The 24051-nt window shown below is 45.6% G+C and overlaps 1 protein-coding gene across 5 annotated transcripts in view; it reads left to right on the top strand.

The window, feature by feature from the left end:
- The window catches only part of VWA3A (von Willebrand factor A domain containing 3A), a 64011-nt gene that overhangs the window by 1701 nt on the left and 38259 nt on the right, over positions 1-24051 (top strand). For 3 of the 5 annotated variants that reach the window (XM_054533637.1, XM_054533636.2, XM_054533639.2), the window contains exons 3-11: positions 3967-4090; positions 6592-6716; positions 6814-6891; positions 9853-9907; positions 15847-15945; positions 17274-17380; positions 21743-21868; positions 23028-23136; positions 23382-23447. In XM_054533637.1, coding sequence (XP_054389612.1) covers positions 3967-4090; positions 6592-6716; positions 6814-6891; positions 9853-9907; positions 15847-15945; positions 17274-17380; positions 21743-21868; positions 23028-23136; positions 23382-23447 — 889 coding nt within the window. Of the gene's footprint in view, positions 1-3257; positions 3346-3966; positions 4091-6591; positions 6717-6813; positions 6892-9852; positions 9908-15846; positions 15946-16779; positions 17027-17273; positions 17381-21742; positions 21869-23027; positions 23137-23381; positions 23448-24051 lie in introns of those variants that run through there. The other 2 variants (XM_054533638.2, XM_054533640.2) reach the window with 2 other exon arrangements.

Genomic DNA, 24051 nt, shown 5'->3' with positions numbered 1-24051 from the left:
CTCTTGAAAACAGCATTGAAGCGTTGATAACAGCATCGAACAGTTACCGTTATCCCCATTCCATTCTAAAGATGAAGAAACCAAAGGTTCAGCGCTTTTTTGTTTGTTTGTTTGAGACAGAGTCTCACTCTAACACCCAGGCTGGAGTGCAGCGATGCGATCACAGCTCACAGCAGCCTCAAACTCCTGGGCTCAAGTGACCTGCCCACCCCATCCTCCCTAGTAGCTGGGACTACAGGTGGGCACTGCCATGCCCAGCTAATTTTTGTATTATTATTTTTTTTATGTAGGGATGGGGTCTCGTTTTGTTGGCCAGGCTACTCTCAAACTCCTGGGCTCAAGCAGTCTCCCTGCCTCAGCCTCCCAATGTGCTGGGATTGCAGGCATGAGCCATTGCACCCGGCCCCATGCTCTTTCTGGAACACTATTTTGTCTTGTTATTTTTAAGCAGTTCAACCCCTTCTCCATCAGCCTGCACCAGTCACCCCAGAATCTAGTCATGCAGTCCTCTGAATTCATTAAGAGCTGTTAATCACTGGCTAGAAAGAGGGAAGTGAGACACTACAGGGTGGCCAGTGTTCATGAGGCATTTCTATTTCAACAATCTCTGCCATTAGAGTCTCCCAGGAAAGCTTGCTGAAGTAAAGCCAGTTTTTTTTTCTTTAAAGCATTGCCACATTATCCTGGTGCTTCCCAGAAAACAAAGCATCCTCTGAATAAAAGATTAAAGACTTGAAAGAGAAAAGCAAGTTGCCAAACCATTATTCGGCTGTTTAATTTAATGATTTCACAAGAACACACACTCTAATGTTTAAGCTGCAACTTTATTCAGAGTCTCTCACTTGCTGTGTCTTAGCTGGTATTTTGTTGGTTGCAAATAACAGAAAGCTAAAGGAGCTAGTTGAAGCAAAAAAAAAGGTAGAGAATTCTAAGAAACAGGGTATCTCATGGAACCCAAGAGCAGAAAGTTCTCACACGTGCCTGGGATATATAATTAGAAATTCAAGAACCAAGGCAGGTTGAGCGTGGTGGCTCACGCCTGTAATCCCAGCACTTTGGGAGGCCAAGGCAGGTGAATCACCTGAGGTCAAGAGTTTGAGACCGGCCTGGCCAACATGGTGAAACCCCGTCTCTACTAAAAATGCAAAAATTAGCTGGGCATGGTGGTGGGCGCCTCTTAATCCCAGCTATGTGGGAAGCTAATGCAGGAGAATCACTTGAACCTGGGAGGTGGAGATTGCAGTGAGCCGAGATCACGCCACTGCGCTCCAGCCTGGGTGACAAGAGCAAGACTCCGTCTCAAAAAAGAAAAAAAAAAAAACACCAAGGGAGTCTTTCAACCTCCTGCCCCTTCACCTTCCCTTCTCAAAATATTTATCGAGTGTCTGCCAGTTCCTGCTCTTACGTAACTTACAGTGTAAGGGGAGAGACACACAAATTTTAAAAAATCCCTCTAATGAATGTATCATTCCAAATTAAGATACCTGCCCTAAAAGAGCATAGTTCTATGAAAGTCTGTATAAAACAAAGGAAACTGAAATAGAATGGGATGCTGGAGATTTCCTGGAGGAAGTGATATTCGAGCTGAAATGTCAAGATGATTAGGGTAGGGGAGAAGAAAAATGTTCCAGAGCAAAGACAGCAGCACATGAAAAGTCCCTGTGGTTAAAGGAACTATAGAGAATTCCAGGAACTGGAAAGGGAGGCCCTTGTGGAACACAGAGGAGAGCAGTGATGAAGTGGGAAATCTAGAGGGGTAGGCAGGAGCAGCCAGACCTTGAGAGTCCTCAGATGCCATCTGAAGGATCTCAGTCTTCATCCTAGAAATAGAGAAGGCTTTGACCAGTTTTAAGCAGGAGGGAGAAAAGGGGGTATAACATTGGATTTGGGTGTGGATTTTTGTTTATTTTTTAGAGACAGAATCTCCCTCTATCGCCCAGGATCGAGTGCAGTGGCATGATCATAGCTCACTGCAGCCTTGAACTCCTGGGCTCAAGCGATCCTCCTGCCTCAGCCACCCAAGTAGATGGGACTACAGGCACATACCACCACACCTGGCTAATTTATCTTTATTATGTTTATAGAGATGGGGTCTCGCTGGGTTGCCAAGGCTGGTCTTGAACTCCTGGCCTCAAGTGACCTCCTGCCTCAGCCTGCCTCCCAAAGTGCTGAGATTATAGGTTTGAGCTACCATGCCTGGCCCCTTGATTACTTTCTATTATCCTTTTAGTTCCTTCAGCACTTTCCACAATTTGTAATTATTTTATTTAGTTTTTTAATATCAGTCTCCCCCTCTAGAACATAAGTGCTGGGAGGACAAGAACAATGTCTATCTTAGTGGTTCACAACTAGGGACAATTTTGCTGTCCATGAGACATTAAGCAATGTCTAGAGATATTTCTGATTGTCACATTGGGAAAAAGTGAGGAGGGATGCTACTGATATCTAACATCCTACTGATATCTAAACATCCTACAATGCATAGGACAGCCCCCACAGCAAATAATGATCCGGTAGAGGCCAGGATGCTGCTAAACATCCTACAATGCATAGGACAGCCCCCACAGCAAATAATGATCCGGTCCAAGAGTCAAAGTGTTGAAGTTGAGAAAGCTTTATCTTGTTCACCATTGTATCCTCAGGATCAAGCACAATGCCTGATACCTGGTAGGTATTCAATAAGTATTTACTGAATGAATTGATTAAAGAAGAGTTGGCTGAGCACAGTGTCACTCTTATAATCCCATGACTTAGGGAGGCTGAGGAGGATCTCTTGAGGCCAGGAGTTCGAGGCTGCCATAAGTTATGTTAGCACCACATTACTTCAGCCTTGGTGACAGAGCAAGACCTTGTCTATAAAATTTAAAAAATGGCCGGGCATGGTGACTCACACCTCTAATCCCAGCCTAGGTGGGAGGATCACTTGAGCCCAAGAGTTCGAGACCATCCGAAGCAACATAGTCAGACCCCGTCTCTCCAGTAAACAGAAAAAATTAGCTGGGCATAGTGGCTTGTGCCTGTAGTCCCAGCTACTTGGGAGGCTGAGGTGGGAGGATTGCTTGAGGCTGGGAGGTCAAGGCTACAGTGAGCCATGATTGGGCCACTGTACTCCAGCCTGGGCAACTGAGTGAGACTGTATCTCAAAAAAAAAATTAAAAGTGTAGAAAAAGAAGCGTTGTGCTGAATATAGATACCCCCAAAAACTATTGTCTGTATGCCACATTTATCCTGTTTTCTGGTATTCTTTTCTTCTTTAGGAAAATAAGCATTGGGTGTTTTGCAATGGCTACACAAACTTGTCATGTCTTCCATGGTCAAGAAAATAATGTTTCTGTAAAACCATTGGTAAGCATAGTTCTCTGATTTTTTTTTTTTAAGGCAGAGTCTCGCTCTGTCGCCCAGGCTGGAGTGCAGTGGTGCGATCTCGGCTCACTGCAAGCTCTGCCCTCCGGGTTCACGCCATTTCCCTGCCTCAGCCTCCCGAGTAGCTGGGACTACAGGTGCCCGCCACCATGCCCAGCTGATTTTTTTGTATTTTTAGTAGAGACAGGGTTTCACCATGTTAGCCAGGATGGTCTCGATCCCCTGACCTCTTGATCCACCCATCTCAGCCTCCCAAAGTGTTGGGATTACAGGCGTGAGCCACTGCGCCTGGCCTAGTTCTCTGATTTTGCAAATGAAAACAGCAGCAGCATTTTGCTCATGCAAGCTGAGGGTGAGAATGGGTAAATGGTCATTGAATCTTCTTATAGCCACCTGAGGACTTTAGTTATCTAAATAATAAAATATCTCATGGAACTGGAGTCCACATTTTATCAGGACTCTGCAGGAACCCTTCTCAGTTACTGCACAGAAAAATGTTTCTAGAATCCTTGTAGGGACTAGAGCAAAGAGAGGAGGCACTGGGGGTATCAAACCTCTATTCCCAGTGCTGAGGCATTGATCAAATTACTTTATGTTTTATAGCATTAGGAGAAACACTGGCAGAGATTCAAAGAAGCCACTAAAGCAGAAGAATATGAATGGACTTGGTCAAAATTCGGACAATGGATTATTGGTTACACATGTTAACCAGACACAGGACTTACTGGTAAAGACCATGGCACTTTAACTGGGTCATGATACTACAAATCATTCAGAGAATGCAGAATGTGTTAAATTCTGGGGATTTCTTCCTTCTCTTAGGATTCTAGGACTGAAAAAGGAGTAATTAAGCATTTATCTCTAATCCTCTGCCATTAGAAATGACTGAAGAATCTCTATACTGTTTATATAGAAATTGTTTAGCCTATTTGGCCATGTCACTAAATATTCAGGAGCATGTGAAGACTCCGATCATCTTATCAAGGCCTGAAGTCTTAAGCATTTGATTCTAAAATTCCCCTTCCTGAGATTTGCCTTGCTTTTGAGATTCCCTGAAATCCATTTCAGGAAGTGCTGTTGGACAAATGGGGTATGATAGGAGAATAAACCTCTGACCAGACTACGATTTTAGGCTGACCTTCAATGTGCCTTCCCGAGAGGGTGAGTGGATTGTCTAGAACTCAGAATTCATTCTACCAGGGACACAGTGGCAATCAGTGGTTCCCATGTTCAAGCAAGGCTAGTGCACAACCATGTACCTAACCCACACTAGAGTTTAAATATGATACCTTTGAAATGATAGTCAAAAACAATACAGGTATAATGCTGGCAATTAAACAATCAGAAAGATACTCATGATTTACTTAGGTTCCGGCACTTACAGGAAAGCAAGTTTAATTAAAGGAGACGAGGAAAGGTTGATAGAGTTTTGAGATTCTGAAGAAGTCTTGTAATGGGTTCAGATGTTGATGACATGCATCTTTCCTCTAATTTTATATGAAAATGCATGACTTCCCAGGTGTAGACAGGATCATTCTTATATTTATCAGCCACAGCTGGGGCCTCCTTTGCCTTGCAGATGAACCTGAAGGAAAGAGGGAAAGGATTGCTCCAACATGAAGATCTTACCATTCTCTATGCAAATGAACTAGTAGAGTTACATAATCAGCATGGCCTAAAGTCAAAATCCATAATGTGTTTAATAGTGTATCTTCAAGTATGAATAATACAAAATCTGTGTCCTAAAACATGACATCATTTGAAAAGCAACACAGATGGAAGAAAGGTGAATTATTAAGTCCACCATGCTCACCAGGCACGGTCGTTCACATCTGTAATCTCAGCACTTTGGGAGGCCTAGATGGGAGGATCGCTTGAGTCCAGAAGTTTGAGGCCAGCCTGGGCAACATGGTAAAACCCTGTTTCCACAAAAAAAAAAAAAAAAAAAAAATACACAAATTAGCAAGGTGTGGTGGCACGTGCCTATAGTCCCAGCTACTTGGGAGGTCGAGGAAGGAGGATCACTTGAGCCTGGGAGGCTGCGGCTGCAGTGAGCTGAGATTTTGGCAGTGAGCTGAGATTGTGGCACTGCACTCCAGCATGGGCAATAAAATGAGACCCTGTCTCAAAAGAAAAAAAGTACCATGCTCAGTGTTTCCAACCAGGGAGAGGGTTGAGTCTGAAAGGTGAGAAGAGTGACATCTAGTGTCCATGTGATAGAGAGCTGTGTTTCCCTAGATATGCGACAGGGACCTATGATTTTAGGTGGTGCCTTTCAAGGGCAGGACATTTGTTAGCATAGAATCACATAATGAGAAATTAATCTTGCCCGTCAGTCCTCTCACTCCTTCATGGAGATGGTCACAGTTTGGTGCTAGTTTAGAGGGACAACATAGTGCCATGGTTAGAAGCATGACTTGAGCTTTACAGCCTGGGTTTGAATTCCACATCTGCCACTTTTGAGCTGGATGTCCTTGGACTGATTACCTAAATTATCTGTACCTCAGTTCCCTAGTCAGCAAGTTGGGGTTATCATAATGAAACCCACTTTGTAAAATTAAATGAGTTAATGTATGGAAGGTGCTTAACATGTAATAAGTGCTATCTAAGTATTTGCAGTAATTATGAGAGTGTTTTTCACACTTCTTCAACACAAGCTAATTTCCCTTTGATACAGAGGGCCCAGCAGGCCTCAGGCACAGAACTTAAGGCAAGGTCGCTTGAGCCCAGAACTTCGAAGCTGCAGTGAGCTATGATCACACCACTGCACTCCAGCCTGGGTGACAGAGTGAGGCCCTGTCTCTAAAACGGACAAACCAGGGAGCCGGGTATAGCAGCCCATGCCTGTAATCCCAGCACTTTGGGAGGCCAAGGCTGGTGGATCACTTGAGGTCAGGAGTTTGAGACCAGCCTGGCCAAAATGCCAAAACCCTGTCTCTACTAAAAATACAAAAAGTAGCCAAGCGTGGTGGTGCACACCTGTAATCCCAGCTACTCAGGAGGCGGAGGCAGGAGAATCACTTGAACCTGGGAGTCAGAGGTTGCAGTGAGCCGAGATCATGCCACTGCACTTTAGCCTTGGTGACAAGAGTGAAACTCCGTCTCAAAAAAAAAAAAAAAAAAGATAGGGTCAGTCTGAGTTGGCACCTGTTGGGTATCTGTGTGAAGGGAACCTCCTCCTTCCCTCTCTTTCCACTTCGCTGTTTGACTCTGGCTTTTGTCTTGCAGAGGCTGCAGGGGAGCGAGACCCAGTCTTCAGATTGGGAGGACACTGAAGACTGGCTTTCGGCTCACAGTTTGAAGTGTCAGAAACTCACCTTGGCTGACCTGATAAGCCAGGGCACAGAAGTGCTGTAAGTCTGAAGCTGTTCCCCACACCCCCCACAGCTGCAGTGACACATGCAGTCCCCTGGGCCCGAGAGACCCCCTCATAAGGCTTTGCTTCTTCAGGGAGGAGGGCACCAATGTCGTGCAGAAAATACGTTTCTCCACCCAGATCATCCGCCACTTTGAATCAAAGCTTTCTGAGTAAGTATGTTTCTCACTGTCCTCCCAACACCACAGAGCTCAAGAATTATGTCATTTCAGTCTGGGCATGGTGGCTCATACCTGTAATCCCAGTATTTTGGGAGGCCGAGGCAGGTGGATCACTTGAGGTCAAGAGTTTGAAACCAGGCTGGCCAACATGGTGAAATCCTGTCTCTACTAAAAATATTTTTTTAAAAAATTCGCCAGTCCTGGTGGTGCATGCCTGTAATCCCAGCTACTCGGTAGTCTGAGGCAGGAGAATTGCTTGAACTCGGTAGGTGGAGGTTGCAGTGAGCTGAGATCACACCATTGCACTCCAGCCTGGGCAACAAGAGCATAACTCTGTCTCAAAAAAAAAAAAAAAGAAAAGAAAAAGAATTATGTCATTTCAGTAGCCTGGAAGTAACTTTGTTCAAACAGCAATCTCTGTGGGACCTTGGGCAATAGAGTGGGACCCTGTCTCAAAAAAAAAAAAAAAAAAAAAAAAGTCTACCACCCAGGGAGATGAGCAGGTCTCTTCCCACTTCTAGCCCCAATTTCCCCTTTTCTCAGATAGAAAGGTTGGACCAGATCAGTGTCTCTTAGCCTTTTCAAATCCATAGTCTAGGGCCAGGCATGGTGGTCCATGCCTATAATCCTAGCACTTTGAGAGACCAAGGTGGGAGGATCACTTGAGCCCAGAAGTTCGAGGCTTCAGTGAGCTATGATCACACCACTGCACTCTAGCCTGGGCAACAGAATAAGACCCTATCTCTAAAAAAATATAAAATGAAATCCATAGTCCCTCGGATGACACAGCTTCATCTGGTGTTTAATGGTTAAGAGTAATGACTTCCAATGTCAAACTGATTGCATTCATACCTTTGCAAATATATGCCAAAAACATGCATGCATCCCCACTCCTAAACCAGATTTTGAAAGCACATGTGCATTAGTCCATTTTCATGCTGCTGATAAAGACATACCCGAGACTGGGCAATTTACAGAAGAAAGAGGTTTAATGGACTCACAGTTCCACATGGCTGGGGAGGCCTCACATTCATGGCGGAAGATGAAGGAAGAGCAAAGGGACATCTTACAAGGCAGCCAGGAAAGAGAGAATGAGATTCAAGAGAAAGGGGTTTCCCCTTATAAAACCATCACTCTCAAGCCAGTTAACCAAAAGTCAATTGCTAAATGGCCATTCATGGAATGACCAGTTGCTTAAATTTCTCAAAACCATTTAACTGTAGAATTTATAGTAACTTTTATTAGGTTGGAAGCTTAAACAGGTTTTAAAGAATTCTGCAATGTCTTGGTTTATCAGTTTTAATTGTGAATCCAGTATTTTAAGGAATGTTCAAGTCTATTTAACTAACTGGTCATTTGGCAAATTGAATTTCAGAGGATTGGCTTTCAGTAAATTGACTTTTAGCAAATTGACTTGGATAGAATCCTGTTGTTACCTTCATGTTGGAGATGGTGAAACTGGGGCTCAGAAAGGTTACCACACCTGTCCAAGGTCACACAGCTAGTAGATGGCAGAGCTGTATCTCAAACACAAACATATTTTATTATAAAGCTCATCTTCAGCTGGGCACAGTGGCTCACGCCTGTAATCACTTTGGGAGGTCGAGGCAGGAGGATCGCTTGAGTTCAGGAGTTCGAGACCAGCCTGGGAAAAATGATGAAACCCCAACTCTACAAAAAATATATAAATTAGCCAGGTGTGGTGGTGTGCATCTATAGTTCCAGCTACTTAAAGGCTGAGGTGAGAGGATCATCTGAGCCAAGGGAGGCTGAAGCTGCAGTGAGCCATGATCGTACCACTGCACTCCAGCCTGGGCAACAGAGTGAGACCCTGTCTCAAATAAAAAGAAGAAGATAAAAATAAAGCTCATCTTCTTATCTCTATTCATAACTTATATATCCCTTATGACTCTACCACCCACTGCCCCATGATCTCATTTCCAAAAACCTTTTTTGTCCCTCTCTAGGCCCCCAAATCTCACCTGCCCCCAGTAAGAACAAGTCAATTAAATTCAAGTGACCTAGTCCTTACCTTGTGCACATGACATATGCTAGTCTCCAACCAGTCATTGCAAGCCAGGCATGCAATAAGACAAGTTCAAGAAGGTCCCCCAGCTACTTTTCAGAAACTAGGTTTTTTGTTAACCAATCCAGTAGAAACCATTGCTTAACTGCCTCTGTTGTGCCTTTATGATCAGTTTCCGGGAGACTAGGAACAATTTCTTCTGAGAAGACACAGATTTGAGCAAGTGCAAGGGTGGTCTTCCAACTTTCTCATAAGAACACCCTCCCCCACCCTCCACAGACCTGCCCTCACTGGGCAGAGTGAGCACAGAGTGAGTGAGCTATGTGGAGAAAGGAGATGAGGTTAGATGAGCAGGTTGAAGTCCGGGAGGGCCTGATTCCACCCCTTGATCCACCAAACCATTGTCATTTATCCTGTGCACTGTGTCACCAATAGAGCAGCACCTATACACTCGATCCCTTTCACAATCCCCTTATACCTAGTGCCCTGGCAAACAAGTATCTTCAGTTTTGTCTTTCCTCGATTTTGCCCAGGCTTGAGTGCAGTGGAACAATCATAACTCCATGCAGCCTTGAACTCCTGGGCTCAAGTGATCCTCCCACCTCAGCCTCCTGAGTAGCTGGGACTACAGGCATGCACCGCCATACCCAGCAAATTTTTTTATTTTTTGTAGAGACAGGGTTTCACTAGATTGCTCAAGCTGGTCTTGAACTCCTGGCCTCAAGTGATCCTCCCACGTCAGCCTCCCGAGTAGCCACGACTACAGGCGTGCACTACAGTGCACTTAAAAGGTTCACCACCTTCTTCCAAGAACCTATGCACATTAAAAAAAAAAATTATTCATACCTGCCTTTTGTGTATGTAAGTGGCTGTTGCTCAGTGATGACGCTGGCCTTGGGTGATGAGTCTTTCTGATGTCTTGACAGCACTATTGAAGTCTATCAAGAGAGAATTCAGTGGCTCACAGAAAACAGCAAGAAGGTAACGGGCATAGATTTCATTCTTTGCCCCCTTTCACTCATTCCATCTGTATTTGTTAGAACCTTTTCAGTTGCAAATGATAGACCTCCAATGCAAATTGCTTAAGCTAAAAAAGGCATTTACAAACCTAAGTAAATGAAAACCCCAGCCACAGCTGGATCCAGGTGCTCAGATAATGTCACCTCTATGCCTGTGGGCTCTGCTTTCCTCTGAGTTGGTTTTATTTTCGGGACATCTCTCTTCAGGCATAGGAAGGTGGTGATCAGCAGCTCCAGTAAAAAGGGACTTCACTTCCTGTTCCCTGCACAACTTCCAAATCCTGGGATTGACTCTCATTGACCAATTTACACCAATCATCATAGCCAAGGAGATGAAATATACTATCACTATTTGACTAGGCCTGGAACTAGTGCTCACTTCTGAGGCAAAAAAATAAAATAAAATAAAATAAAATAAAAGACGGGGGGAAGGGGAAAGAGACTGGGTTAGCCCCCCAGCCCTCATGGACTGAAAAAGAGAGACAGATGGTTGCATGTGGAAGGCCAGAGCACTGTTACCAGAACGGGGAATGGGTGCTGGGAAGGTGAGAATGCAGATGTGCACTAGGCATTTGACTTCAGACCTGCAATGAGATTTAGAAGACTAAGGCTGATCATCTGGATATCACTTTTCTTAAAAGTTTGATTAAGGGCTGGGCATGGTGGCTCAGGCCTGTAATCCCAGCACATTGAGAGGCCTAGGTAGGAGGATCACCTGAGGTTGGGAGTTCAAGAGCAGCCTGGCCAACACGGTGAAACCTCGTCTCTACTAAAAATACAAAAAATTACCCAGGCGTGGTCGTGCAAGCCTGCAATCCCAGCTATGCAAGAGGCTGAGGCAGGAAAATCGCTTGAACTCAGGAGGCGGAGTTTGCAGTGAGCCGAGATCATGCCATTGCACTCTAGCCTGGGAGACACAGTGAGACTCCATCTCAAAACAAACAAACGAAAAAAAAAAAACCTCACAAAAGTTTGATTAAGGGCTAGGTGTAATGGTGCACACCTGTAGTCCCAGCTACTTGAGAGGCTGAGGCAGGAGGATTTCTTGAGCCCAGGAGGCTCAAGGCTGCAGTGAGCTATGATTTTGCCACTGCACTCCAGCCTGGGCAACAGAGCAAGACCTGTCTTTAAAAAAAAAAAAATTTTTTTTTAATTAAATGTTTTTCTCAGAACTCAAGGGTAGAAGAGTGATCATGGGCAAATGAATGCTTTGATTTGCTTTCTTATTTGTTTTAGCTTAATTGCCATCAACTGGCACTTTTCTGGCTTCCCGTTTGCTTCCACCTTAGGCACAATCTTCAACTCTTGCTTTAAACCCTGGGAAAAGCAGATGCTAAAAGTCATGCTCCCTACTCCCAATCCCCACCTCTACCCAGATGCAGATGCTAAAAGTCATGCTCCCTACTCCCAATCCCCACCTCTACCCAAGACCAGTGGGTAACAACATAGTGCTAAGCCTGCCTGTCCCACCAATTCCAGGCTGTGGTCTATACCTCAGATCCAGAACCTCCTTCACTCGCTTGGACGAGTTGAGTCAGCAGATGCTTGTCTGCGGCTATAACTGGACCCTTCTGGTTGCCCATGGTAACAGGCAGAGAGACCTCAGGGGAATGAAATCCTCCCATACTCCATAGGCATCCGCGTAGGGCATGCTGCTCTCACCCACTCACCTCCACTACCCCATCCTTGCACCTTTGTCAAAGTGGGCGGGGATTGATAGCCCCTTCTTCCTGCCACCCCTTTCTGACGGAGCTACAGAGAAACCATGGAAGATCCCAGGGAAGCGATCACCTGTAAATCAGCTCACTGGGTCCCTGGGTGTTGAGGCAGGCAGCCTGAGGTGATGGCCAGATAATCGCTGTTCCCTGTTCCTGCTCTGCTCTGTCACTAAGGCCCTAGAAAGTGGCCTCGCTTCTCTGGATCTGTGTCTGCAGAGGATAAAAGGAGAAGTTATAAACCAGTGGCATGCAGGCCAAATCTGGCCCACAGCCATTTTGTTCTGGGCTCCCTAATTTTAACTATTTTTTAAATTAGTTGTCAAGGTTTTTAAAATCCTGGTATTTCACGTTTATGTCTGCTATCAGACTTCTCTTGAAAAATGAGAATATCTGGTATTACCAGGCTCCAGTTGCCTCTTATGTACTTGTCCAGTTATTTCTATGGAATAAATGTCTAGAACTTCAATGGCTAGGTTTAGGTAGTGAATATTTTCAATTCCAAAAGCTGTAAAGCCCTCATGGCAGCTGGTTTTTAATTTAAAAGAAATAGAACTGGCTCTAGATTTCAACTTCTTGCCTCCAGATTGGCAATACCCTAGCATATTTGGGTCATGAATTCAACAAACACGTATTGAGTGATTATTGTATATCAGGCACTGTTCTAGGATTGAGACTACCAACATGACCAGTACTTGCTGAAGGAATGGTTCACTGGGGGGGAAAAAAAACATGATCAATACTAAGGTCCCGCCTTCATGGAGCTACGTGCTGTAAAAAGACACAAAGCTGAGTAAGGGAACAGAGAGTGGAACAGGACTATTTAAATGGAATGGTTGAGGCCGGGCGTGGTGGTGCACACCTGTAATCCCAGCACTTTGGGAGGCCAAGGCAGATGGATCACTTGAGGTCAGTAGTTTGAAACCAGCCTGGCCAAAATGCTGAAACCCCGTCTCTACTAAAAACACAAAAATTAGCCAGGCGTGGTGATGGGCACCTATAATCCCAGCTACTAGAGAGGCTGAAGCAGGAGAATTGCTTGAACCCAGGAGGCAGAGGTTGCAGTGAGCCGAGATCGTGCCACTGCACTCCAGTCTGGGAGACAGAGCGAGACTCCCTCTCAAAAATAAAATAAAAAATAAATAAATGGAATGGTTGAGGATACTCACTCTGAAGAGGAGGCATTTGAACAGGCACCTAAAGAAAGTGCGGGGGTAAGCCCTACTAATATCTTGGGAAGAATGTTCCAAGCATAGGAGACAGCAAGTCCAAAAGTCTTGAGGCAGGAACGAGCTTGGTATGTTCAGAAGCAGCACATGGGCCAGTGCAGCAAGCACAGAGTGAGCTATGTGGAGAAAGGAGATGAGGTTAGATGAGCAGGTTGAAGTCCAGGAGGGCCTGATTCCAAAGCTGAGGGCTTTAATAAAGCAGGGGAGTGACCTGATCCGACAAGTTTCAAAAGAATCACTCTGGCTGCTGCATAACTTGACTGCACAGAGGGTAAAAGTGGAAACAGGACAACCGCTCTGGGCGAGAACAATGGAGGCTTAGACTCAAGCTCTAGGGTCGACAGAATGAGATATGGTAGATTCAACGCATGGCTGGAAGGTAGGACCAGCAGAACTTGCCGATGGATTGGATAGGTCTGGGGCCAGAGCGCCTGGGCCAGTGTTGAATGGCATTTCCTGAGACGGGGAAGGCTGAGGGAGAAACAGTCTTGAGGAAAACCGAGAGGTCTTGTTTTGGACATGTGAGGCCTGAGGGACTTAGTAGACATCCAGACAGAGAAGCGGAGCAGGATGTTGCGTACACAGGTCTGAAGTTCCAAGAGAAATCTGTTTGAAGATGGACCTCAGATAATCATTAGCATTCAGATGGTATTCAAAATCATGACACTCAGATCACTTAGGGAGTGATCAAAGAACAGTGGTTCTCCACCAGGGGTGATTTTGCCCCACGGGAACATTTGGCAATGTCTGGAGACATTTTTGATTGTCATTGCTGAAGGAGAGGGGTTGTTACCTACATCTAGTTTATCAGCGGCCAGGGATGCTGCTCACCATCCTGAAATGCACAGGACAGCTCCCTACAACAGATAATTATCCAGCCCAAATGTCGATAGTGCCAAAGTTGGCAAACCCTGGGGTAGATAAAGAAGAGAGTGGCCGGGCACGATGGCTCATGGCTGCAATCTCAGCACGTTGGGAGGCTGAGGCTGAAGGATCTCTTGAGGCCAGGAGTTCAAGACCAGCCTGGGCAATGCAGTAAGACCCTATCTCTACAAAAAATTTAAAAAAAATAGCCAGGTGTGGTGGCGCACACCTATAGTCCCAGCTACTTAGGAGATTGAGGCAGGAGGATCACTTGAGCCCAGGAGTTCCAGGCTGCAGTGAGCTATGATTGTGCCACTGTGCACATGGAGGCTCTTGTTAAAATAAAGACTCTAATTAGGTAAGCCTAGAGTGGGACCTGAGACTCTGCATTTCTAACAAGCTGGGGGATGGTGATGCTGTCGGCCCATGACCCACACCTTCAGAAGCAAGTTCCTAGGGCACGCCAGTATTGTGACTTTGGAACAAGGAGGAGGGGCTCTCTAGGAAAGGAAATTAAGAAAATATGGCCAATGAATAGAGGGGAAAGTGGGAGAATATAGTGTCCTGGAAGACACGTGTACTAAGTGTTTTAACTTGTTAAATTCTTGACACAGTCAAACTGTGCTATATGCTACTCAGAGTTCGAGAAAGTCAAGAATTTGGATTTAACCCTTGGGCTTGGCAAGACAAAGGTCATTGATCACCTTGACACGTGTGGTTTCAGAGGAATAGGAAGGTGAGAACCTAACTTGAATGGGTCCCCGGGAGGTGAGGACGTGTGGCTAAGATGGAGAGCAGAAAAATGAAACAGCAGGAGGGAGAGGTGGCATACTGAGAGGTCTATATCTTTTTTAAGATGGGTGATATTATAACCTGTTTGTATGGTGATAGAAATTATACAGTCAATAGGAATGGATGATCCAGGAGAAGGGATGATCACAGAAGCAGAGTTCCTATTTAGCAAGAGAAGATCCAGTAATGCAAGTCAAAGGTTAGCCTAGACCATTGCTGGTTGGCCTTAGATGCATTTTAACTGGAAAAAGGTGAAGTATGTAGGGCTATGGGCTGGTAGGTCAGTAGACTTTGCACGGAAAGATTTTTTTTTAATTCTCTCCAATTTGTTTCTGTTTTCTCAGCAAAATTGGAGGCAAAATCACTTGCTGGGAGAGTACAGAAAGGGAGTGCTGGAGGTGTGAGAGAAGGTCTAAAATATTCTCTGAAAGCAGAAGAGTGAATTCAACAGGAAAATTACATATCCAGTAAAGTAGAATTTAAGGAAAAACACCGAATGGAACCTACTGCCCCTAGAGAACTATCAATTTCATATGAATGAAAGTTCCAATCCACAATGCAGCTATAACAAGATGAACACTTATGTGCAGAGTCAAACAGCATTGACAAGTAATACAGACAGTCCTCGACTTAGAATGGTTCAACTTAGGATTTTTCCACTTATGATGGGTTTATCAGGACGTGGCCCCATCATAAGTCAAGGCGTAGTAACTGTGGAGTAATACCATTTAGAAACATAATTAGAAATTTGGATTTGGTGGCACATGGCTGCTTGAGCCCAGGAGTTTGAGACCAACCTGGACAATATAGCAAGACCCCATCTCAAAAAGAAGAAACAAGAAACATAATTAGAAACTCAGAGAGATACCATTGCAGCTGGCAAACCTAACACATCTGCCTTTGATTGATAGAGTAGGCAAAAAATAAATAAGGATATAGAGAAATTAAATCAGATAAGCTAATATAAATAGCCATCAAATTTTATATCTTCAAACAAAGGGTGCTTTTCTATAGTCTCCAGATTTTCCACAATGACCATGTATTACTTCATAAGATTAGACAATAAATATAAGGGGAAAAAACTTATAAAGAAGAGGCTGCCACAAAATAAAAGCAGATCATGCCCAGAGCTGAAGTCACAACATTGGGTTTTGCTTTTCCCTTATAAAATGGGGTTTCCTTCTGCTGCTGCTTGTTAGTGGTGAGGGAAGTGTTCGCATCACTGCATTGCACAGAGCAGCTCAGTGTGGGAGACACACAGACTTGCACTGGCTGTTTCCAAATGCCCTCTTTGGTTTTAGGCATTTGGCCTCGTCAAAGGGGCCAGAGTCAGCGTCCTCATAGATGTGTCAGCCGTCAGCAGTGGCCCTCAGAAAGAGGAGTTCCAAAAGGACCTCATGGTAAGTCTGTCTGGCACAGAGAAACACATGGAACCACCCACCACCCCCAGCCTTTCCTTCCTGAGCTTGCTGACTAGCTTGTTTATAGCAAATGCAAGATAGGGTGTCTTATAAAGAACAGTTCACACTTAATTAGCACCTGTGGTTAGAGAACTATGTTGAACTGTGCAAAACCCAACCACAGAGTCATTTTCGGTTGTAGTGTGAACTTCCAATATTCTCAGCACGACAGTACCTGCCAACCAGTCTTTGACTCAAGAGCTTCCATGTTTCCCTGGAAAGAGGATGTAAAGTCTCCTGCATAGCACAGCACAGGGCTTCTGGCCTTTTCTGGATGGAGGAGATATTCTGGTTTCTTTGGAGTTATGGTTCCCATTGGATACTCACCAGCTCTAGCTTGAGAGCAGTGAACAGACTGGTGTTGCCCATTGCTCCATCCCCAACTCACATCCATAGCAGAGAAGCTAAGAACTAGAGTCAGATGGCTGGAGTCAAATTCCAGCCACCTCCACCAATTCCAAGCTATGTGACTGCGTTAACTAATCTCTCTGTGCCTTACTTACCTCCTCTGTAAAATGGGGATGATAACAGTGGCTACCTAGGGTTGCCATAAGGGTAAAAGGAGCTTGTTCAAGTGAAGTGCTCAGTGAGAAGTCTGGCCTAGAGAAAAAGCCTCTGCAGCGTGATGTGATGTGGATGGGCTATTTTCTTACGGGTACCATGGCAGCAATAGCCTGTTGTATTTTGTACAGGTCCTGCAGAGCCTTTATGAGGCTCAATGTGGGGCTGTCCTCCAGACTTGTCCCCTGTTCCTGGTCTCAGTGGATGTCAGGGGACAGGTGTCAGAGCAGGCTCCCCCTTCATGACAAGTCCTCAGAACAGAGTTTCCAAAGATCCCCCAGGTGGAGTGGTCTACTATTAGCCAGGGCAGAGCTCATGGGGGTGGCTTACAGGTGGAATTTCTAGCTGGCCAGGAAGAAGAGGAGAAGTTATAGATACTCACCAGCTCCATCTCCAGCTCACATGCCTTAGAGAGAAACCACTGCCCCTGACCTCTGTCCTCCTTCTCCGGGTGCCACAGGTAAGAACCAAGGGTCCAACAATAGCACGTGCTGAGATGGCAGCCTAGATGCTCATCCCACCCACAGGAGGCCCGGCAGGTGGGAAGCAAATGTTGGCTTGGGGCTGGCTGCTAAGCCCAGCCTCAAGCAGCCCTATTTCAGCACAGCTCACACCCAGCCCAGAGGGGCTGGCCAAGGCAAGAGACGCAAAGCCAGGCTCCCCATTCCCCTGGCTGTGGGAGCCAGTGACGTCCTTTTGTCCAACAGAGCCTCATCGATGAACAGCTGAGCCACAAGGAGAAGCTGTTTGTCCTGTCCTTTGGCACCAATGCCAGGTCCCTCTGGCCAGACCCCATGGAAGTCAGCGCCTCCACGTGAGTGGCTTTCCTGCCCGACGGTGATGTTCACTTGTTCATTTTCCTCCCTAACCAGCAGAGTCTTTATTGAATAATTCAACTGCAAACCCCAGGACCCTACTAGATAAGTGAGTACAAAGAGACAACTCACAAAAGCAGAAACAATTTTTGGAAAGATGGTCACCCTCATGAGCAGTTCATAAACTGACAGATAAGGTGACCAAAAGACACTATTTTTATCCAGCAAACTAGCAAAGATAGTTTTATTATTGTGAAAATAACACATGCATGTTTTTTTAAAATTCCGACAGTATGAAAGGATGATAAATAATAGCAAATGAGTCTCCCTGTTTTTTGTTTTTTGTTCTTCAAGACAGGATCTCATTGTGTCTTCCAGCCTGGAGCGCAGTGGCACAATCATAGCTTATTGCAGCTTTGACCTCTCGGGCTTAAGCAATCCTCCCACCTCAGCCTCCTGAGTAGTTGGGACTACAGGCGTGTGCCACCACACCCTGCTAAGTTTTTATTTATTTATTTAGACAAGGTCTCTTTTGCCTAGGCTGAGGTACAGTGGTGTGATCTTGGCTCACTGCAACCTCCACCCCACGGTTTCAAGTGATTCTCGTGCCTCAGCCTCCCGAGTAGCTGGGACTACAGGCGTGTGCCACCACACCCAGCTAATTTCTGTATTTTTTGGTAGAGACAGTGTTTCACCATGTTGGCCAGGCTGGTCTCAAATTCCTGACCTCAAGTGATCCACCCACCTAGGCCTCCCAAAGTGTTGGGATTACAGGCATGAGCCACCACACCCAGCTAGTTTGTTTATTTTTGTAAAGATGGGATCTCACTATGTTGTCCAGGCTGGTCCTGATCTCCTGGCCTCAAGCACTCTTCCAGTCTTGGCCTCCCAAAGTGCTGGGACTACGTATGTGAGACACTGTGCCTGGCCCAAAACAGTTCCTTATATCCACTTCCACAAATAATCTTTGCACACACATGCATCTGTGTGTTTACCTTCTTATTTTGACATAAACAGGACCTACATAACACTGCTCTGTGCCTTGGCTTTCTAGCTGGTCTTGAATCTCTTTCTCTGTCAGAGCATACAAATCTACCTCATTTGTTTTAATGGCTACATAGTATTCTACTGCATGGATGTCCTTTAGTTGGGGATTTCTAGCCTGGGGTTTTTTTGAGGGATAGGAGGGAGGTATGTAAGAATTTCTACTTATCCAGTGAGTAGAAATTTCTTTTCCCTGAAGGGAATGTCCTCGATCACCCACCACGTGTTGGTTACCATACTAGGTACTTTGCATAGATGATTGTATTTAGTATATAATAGCCACCCCATGGAATAGGATTATTATCCTCATTTTGCAGATGAGGAAACACAGACTCAGGTTAGGGAAGATGCCCAAAGTGGCAGAGCCAGGATTGGATTCCAGATCCTGGGAAAAGGCACATGCTTTGGCCAGGCCCAGTTGCTCATGCCTGTAATCCCAGGACTTTGGGAGGCCAAGGTGGGAGGATCGCTTGAGCCCTGGAGTTTGAGACCAGTCTGGGCAACCCAGTGAGAACCCCATCTCTACAAAAAATTTAAAAATTAGCCCAGTGTGATGGCATGTGCCTATAGTCCCAACTACTCAGGAGGCTGAGGTGGGAGGTTTGATTGAGCCAGGGAGGGAGGTCGAGGCTGCAGTGAGCTATGGCTGTGCTACTGTACTCAGCCTGGGTGACAGAGAGCGACCCTGTCTCCAAAAATAAAAAGTTTTAAAAAAAAGAACAAAGCATGTGCTTAGATTTCTAGGAGGGAGGCCCCCTCGCCAGCACTAGCTGTAAAGAGGGGCCCTTCCAGATAGAGAAATGCCCACTTCTGGCAGCTCTGGCTTTGAATCCCAACCTCAACAGTCACTGGGTGGTCTTGACAAGTCCCTTAACTCTCTCATTTGCAGAACAAGGCCAATCCTACCCACTCTTCACAGGACTGTTATTAAGATGAAATGAAAACAAAGTACCTGGCTAGTGCCAGGTACTCAATGAACGAGAGTGTTTTTTACTCTGATTTCCACTTTAGGTGGAGCAGTGACCCCTGGGTTGTTATGGATAGCAGCCAAAAGTTCTGCATCTTCAGGAACTCCTAGAATTCTCTTGTTATAACCCTATGTCATATCTTTACTATGTGTACTATTGTTTATTTTATTTTATTTTATTTTTGTTTGTTTGTTTGTTTGTTTGTTTTGAGATGGAGTCTCACTCTGTCACCCAGGCTGGAGTGCAGTGGCGTGATCTTGGCTCACTGCAACATCCGCTTCCTGGGTTCAAGCAATTCTCCTGCCTCAGCCTCCCAAATAGCTGAGATTACAGGTGTGCTCCACCATGCCTGGCTAATTTTTTTTTTTTTTTTTTGTATTTTTAGTAGAAACGAGGTTTCACCATGTTGGTCAGGCTGGTCTCGGACTCCTGACCTCAAGTGATCCGCCCTCCTTGGCCTCCCAAAGTGCTGGGATTACAGGCATGAGCCACTGTGCCCAGCCTACCATGTGTACTATTGTCGATTTTTCTTTACTTCAATTCTATTTATTTATTATTGAAAGAAACTTGTTTTTTTTTTGTTTTGTTTTGTTTTGTTTTGTTTTTAAGACAAGGTCTTGCTCTGTCACCCAGGCTGGAGTGCAGTGGTACAATCATAGCTTACGGCTATCTTAATCTCCTGAGCTAAAATGATCCTCCAGCCTCAGCCTCCCCAGTAGCTGGCACTACAAGGGTGTGCCCAGCTAATTTTTTTAATTTTTCCTTTTTTGTGGAGATGGGGTCTGGCTATGTTGACCAGACTGGTTTTGAACTCCTGGCCTCAAGTGGTCCTCCCACCTCAGCCTCCCAAAGTGCTGGGATTTGCAGGCATGAGCCACTGCTCCTGGTCTGAAGGAAACTTTCTATCAATACCATAACTGAGAAGCTCATATCACTTGCATGATTATACTTCTATATCATGCAATTCTATTTCTATAATTAGAAAGCAACCATATATCTTTCTTTAATGGCTCTGAGAAAAAAAAAAAAAGAAAGCAGCCATATAAATAAATATGATGAGAGAAAAACAGTGGTTTTAAATTCCAGCTTAAATCTATTGGCTAGAGAAGGCGCTAGACCTGGGACTTATTCTCACTGTTCAAAAGGGAGACTTGACAGTTATGATCATGAAAGATGAACTTATTAGCACCACACTGAGATTTTCTCTTTCAGATTTTTGATTTTTTGAAGTAGAAAGAGCAGACCTCTTTCACTAGTGCTGTGCAAAGTTTTAGCCAAGAAAGAATCAAGTTAAGTTATTTTTCTTCTCACCAGTTGCGTGTACCCTAACCCATGTGGGACATAGGCACACAGCCATAAAGCTTTCTCTTAGAGCCTTCTTAGGGTCGCGGAATTAACTCCATGCCTCCTGTTGAGGGCTGGCTCCCAAGAGAGTGGGTATGGGGAGGAAGGAACTCAGCCCCAGACCCTCACATGGCACAATTTCTAAAAGCTCAGATCTTAGAGTCAGACCTGGTTTGAAATCTCAGTTTTAACAGTTGCTTACAGTATCACCCTGGGCAAGTCCTAACTCAGTTTCCTCATCTACAAAATGGGAATAAAGGTACCACCTCAACAAGTTATCATTAGGTTTAAACAAGCTAATATTTGTCCTGGGCCTGGTACCTAATACTACAGGCCAGGTGCAGGGGCTCCAGACACCTGTAATCCCGCTGTCTGGGAGGCTAGGGAGGGGCACCTCCTGAGGCCAAGAGTTCAAGACCAGCCTGGGCAACACAGTGAGACCCCCATCTCTACAGATTTTTTTTTTTTTTTTTGAGATAGAGTCTCACTCTGTTGCCCAGGCTGGAGTGCAGTGGCAGTGGCACAATCTCAGCTCACTGCAACCTTCTGCCTCTGGAGTTCAAGCAGTTCTCCTGCTCAGCCTCCCAAGTAGCTGGGATTGCAGGCGTGTACCACCATACCTGGCTAATTTTTTTTGTATTTTTAGTAGAGATGGGGTTCACCATTTTGGCCAGGCTGGTCTTGAATTCCTGACCTCAAGTGATCCACCCACCTCGGCCCCCAAAAGTGCTGGGATTACAGGCATGAGCCACCATGCCCGGCCCTCTACATAAAATATAAAAATTAGCCAGGCAGGATGCCACATACCTGCAGTCCCAGCTACTTGGGAGGCTGAGGCAGGAGGATCACTTGGGCCCAGGAGTTCGAGGTTACAGTGAGCTATAATTGCACCACTGCACTTCAGCCTGGGTGACACACAGCAAGACCTTATCTTTAAAAAGAAATTAAAATGAAATTAAATACAAGCAGTCTTATAATTAGGTTGCCATTGTTGTCTCCCCCCAGCCTCCAGGAACTTAAGCTCTGGGTAAAGACACTGCAGCCTGATGGAGGCAGCAACCTGCTACAAGCTCTGAAGAAGATCTTTACTCTCAAGGGCCTGGATTCCCTGGTGGCCATCATGAGAAGCTGGTAGGTCTTCTTTCCTAAGCAGGTGACATACTACATGAAAAGGACTGAAGAACCAAACCACTTTTTGAGAAAAGATTGGCTGGTCACAGTAGCTCATGCCTGTAATCCCAGCACTTTGGGAGACCAAGACAGGAGGACTGCTTGAAGCCAGGAGTTTGTGACCAGTCTGGGCAACACAGTGAGACCCTATCTCTTAAAAAAAAAAAAAAAAAAATTAGCTGGTCATGGTTGTGTGCACCTGTAGTCCCAGCTACTTGGGAGGCTGAGGCAGGAGGATCGCTTGAGCCCAGGAGTTTAAGGCTGCAGTAAGCTATGATTGTTCCACTGCCCTGTAACCTGGGCAACAGAGTGAGACCCAGGGAAGGAAGGAAGGAAGGAAAGGAAGGAAGGAAGGAAGGGAAGGAGGGAGGGAGGGGGGGAAGGGAATGGGGGAGTGGGGAGTGTGAGAGAGAGAGAGACAGAGAGAAAGAAAGAGAGAAAGAGAGAAAAGATCATCAACCATGGCTCTTCACACATACATGAGGGAGGGATCGCAGTCACAGGCAGAAAGAAAGAAAGAGAGAAGAAAGAAAGAAAGAAACAAACAAACAAGAAAAAAGAAAGAAAGGAAGGACAGGAGAGAGCAAGAAAAAGGAAGAAAGAATGAAAGAAGGAAAGAAAAGAGGAAGGAAAGAAGGAAGAGAAAGAAGGAAGGAAAGGAAGGAAGGAAAGATGGAAGAGAGAGAAAGAAGAAAGAGAGGAAGGAAAGAAGGGAGAAAAAAGAGGAAGGAAAGAAGGAAGAGAGGAAAAGAACGAAAGGAAAAAGGAAAGAGGAAGAGAGAGAGAGAAGGAAGGAAAGAAGGAAGAGAGAGAAAGAAAGAAGGAAAGAAAGAAAGAAGGAAAGAAAGAAAGAGAAAAGATCATCAACCATGACTCTTCACACACACGAGGGAAGGACTACAGTCACAGGCCACCCATCTGCAGAGGAGGCAGAGGGCAGACAGGCCTGCAGTCCACCTAGCCCTGCAGTCCACCTAGCCCTGCATCCACATAGGTGACCTGGGACACAGGTGGCCAGTTAAGAATGGGTAGATGTTCCTTGGGAATTACCATTTTGCTCTGGAATGTTCTCAAAGTGGTCTGACCTGGGGTGCCCACTTCTTTTCTGCCTTCTCCACAGCCCAGATCAGCCTTCTGAAATCCTGTCTGACTACATCCAGCAGTCCACCATGGGAAGAAACCTCATCATCCACTTCATCACCTACAGATGCGATGATCAGATGCCCCCTGTGAGTTTCCCGAGATTCTCTGAGGTGTCCCTTGGCTTTGGTGGTAGTGAGCTGGGCTGGCCTTTGAGGCCTCATGCTTGGACAGGCCCCTGAGCTGTGGACCAGAATGCACCTGTCCTTGTGCCTGGGTTCTCCCTTTGGTAAAATGGGAAGCTTTGGATAATTGGGAGGTTCAGTCACAGAGAAGGCTTACTGGAATATTGGTGTTGCCCTAGTGAGGGCTGACCCTGGCCTCATCCCTGCAGGCTGTCCTGAAGAACCTCGCAGAAGCTGTTAGGGGCTACTACCACTGCTACAGCCCAAAGATGGAGGTAAGCCCTTCTGCCAACACGTGGCCCCTCTTCTTCTCTCCTTGTCTGCCTCCAAGGTTGTACCCAGGAGATCTGGGCCAGGACCACACTATACACTTGTTTCACCTTTTCTCCCTGTCCCCACCTGTATTCAATGAGGTTACACAGGTAAAATCAGGTTAGAATGAATATGTGGGAAGACCAGGGACAACCTGAAGTCACAAGAGATGCTTTGGTCAGCCTGTATGATGCATTGATTGCATGCCTGGGAGCCCAGAGGCCTTTGAAAGCCCTGCCTGCAGAATCCTCAGTCACTCTCCACTTGCCATTAATATAGGCCCCAACCTAGCTCTCCTCCCACCAAAGCACTAAGTCTGAATTGCCTTGATTTTCTCTCCTAGATCAACTCCTGCTACTGCAGGGGACCCACTGCAGAGCAAAATGAGCAATCCATTCTGTACCGATCCATCCATTACTGTCCTTGTCCCAGTTAATAACTAGACATCAGCCACCCTGTGTTCACAAGGGAGGCAACGATTAGCAAACATGTGTGTAGATCCATTTGGAAGATTAAGAATGCAATCATCTGGTCTCTCCCAGGCTGTGTCTTGCCTACCACTAATAA

The sequence above is a fragment of the Pongo abelii genome, chromosome 18 (genome assembly GCF_028885655.2).
Source record: "Pongo abelii isolate AG06213 chromosome 18, NHGRI_mPonAbe1-v2.0_pri, whole genome shotgun sequence".
Taxonomy (NCBI): domain Eukaryota; kingdom Metazoa; phylum Chordata; class Mammalia; order Primates; family Hominidae; genus Pongo; species Pongo abelii.
Note: the sequence above shows the minus strand (reverse complement) of the source record. Positions and strands in the feature narration are given on the sequence as shown.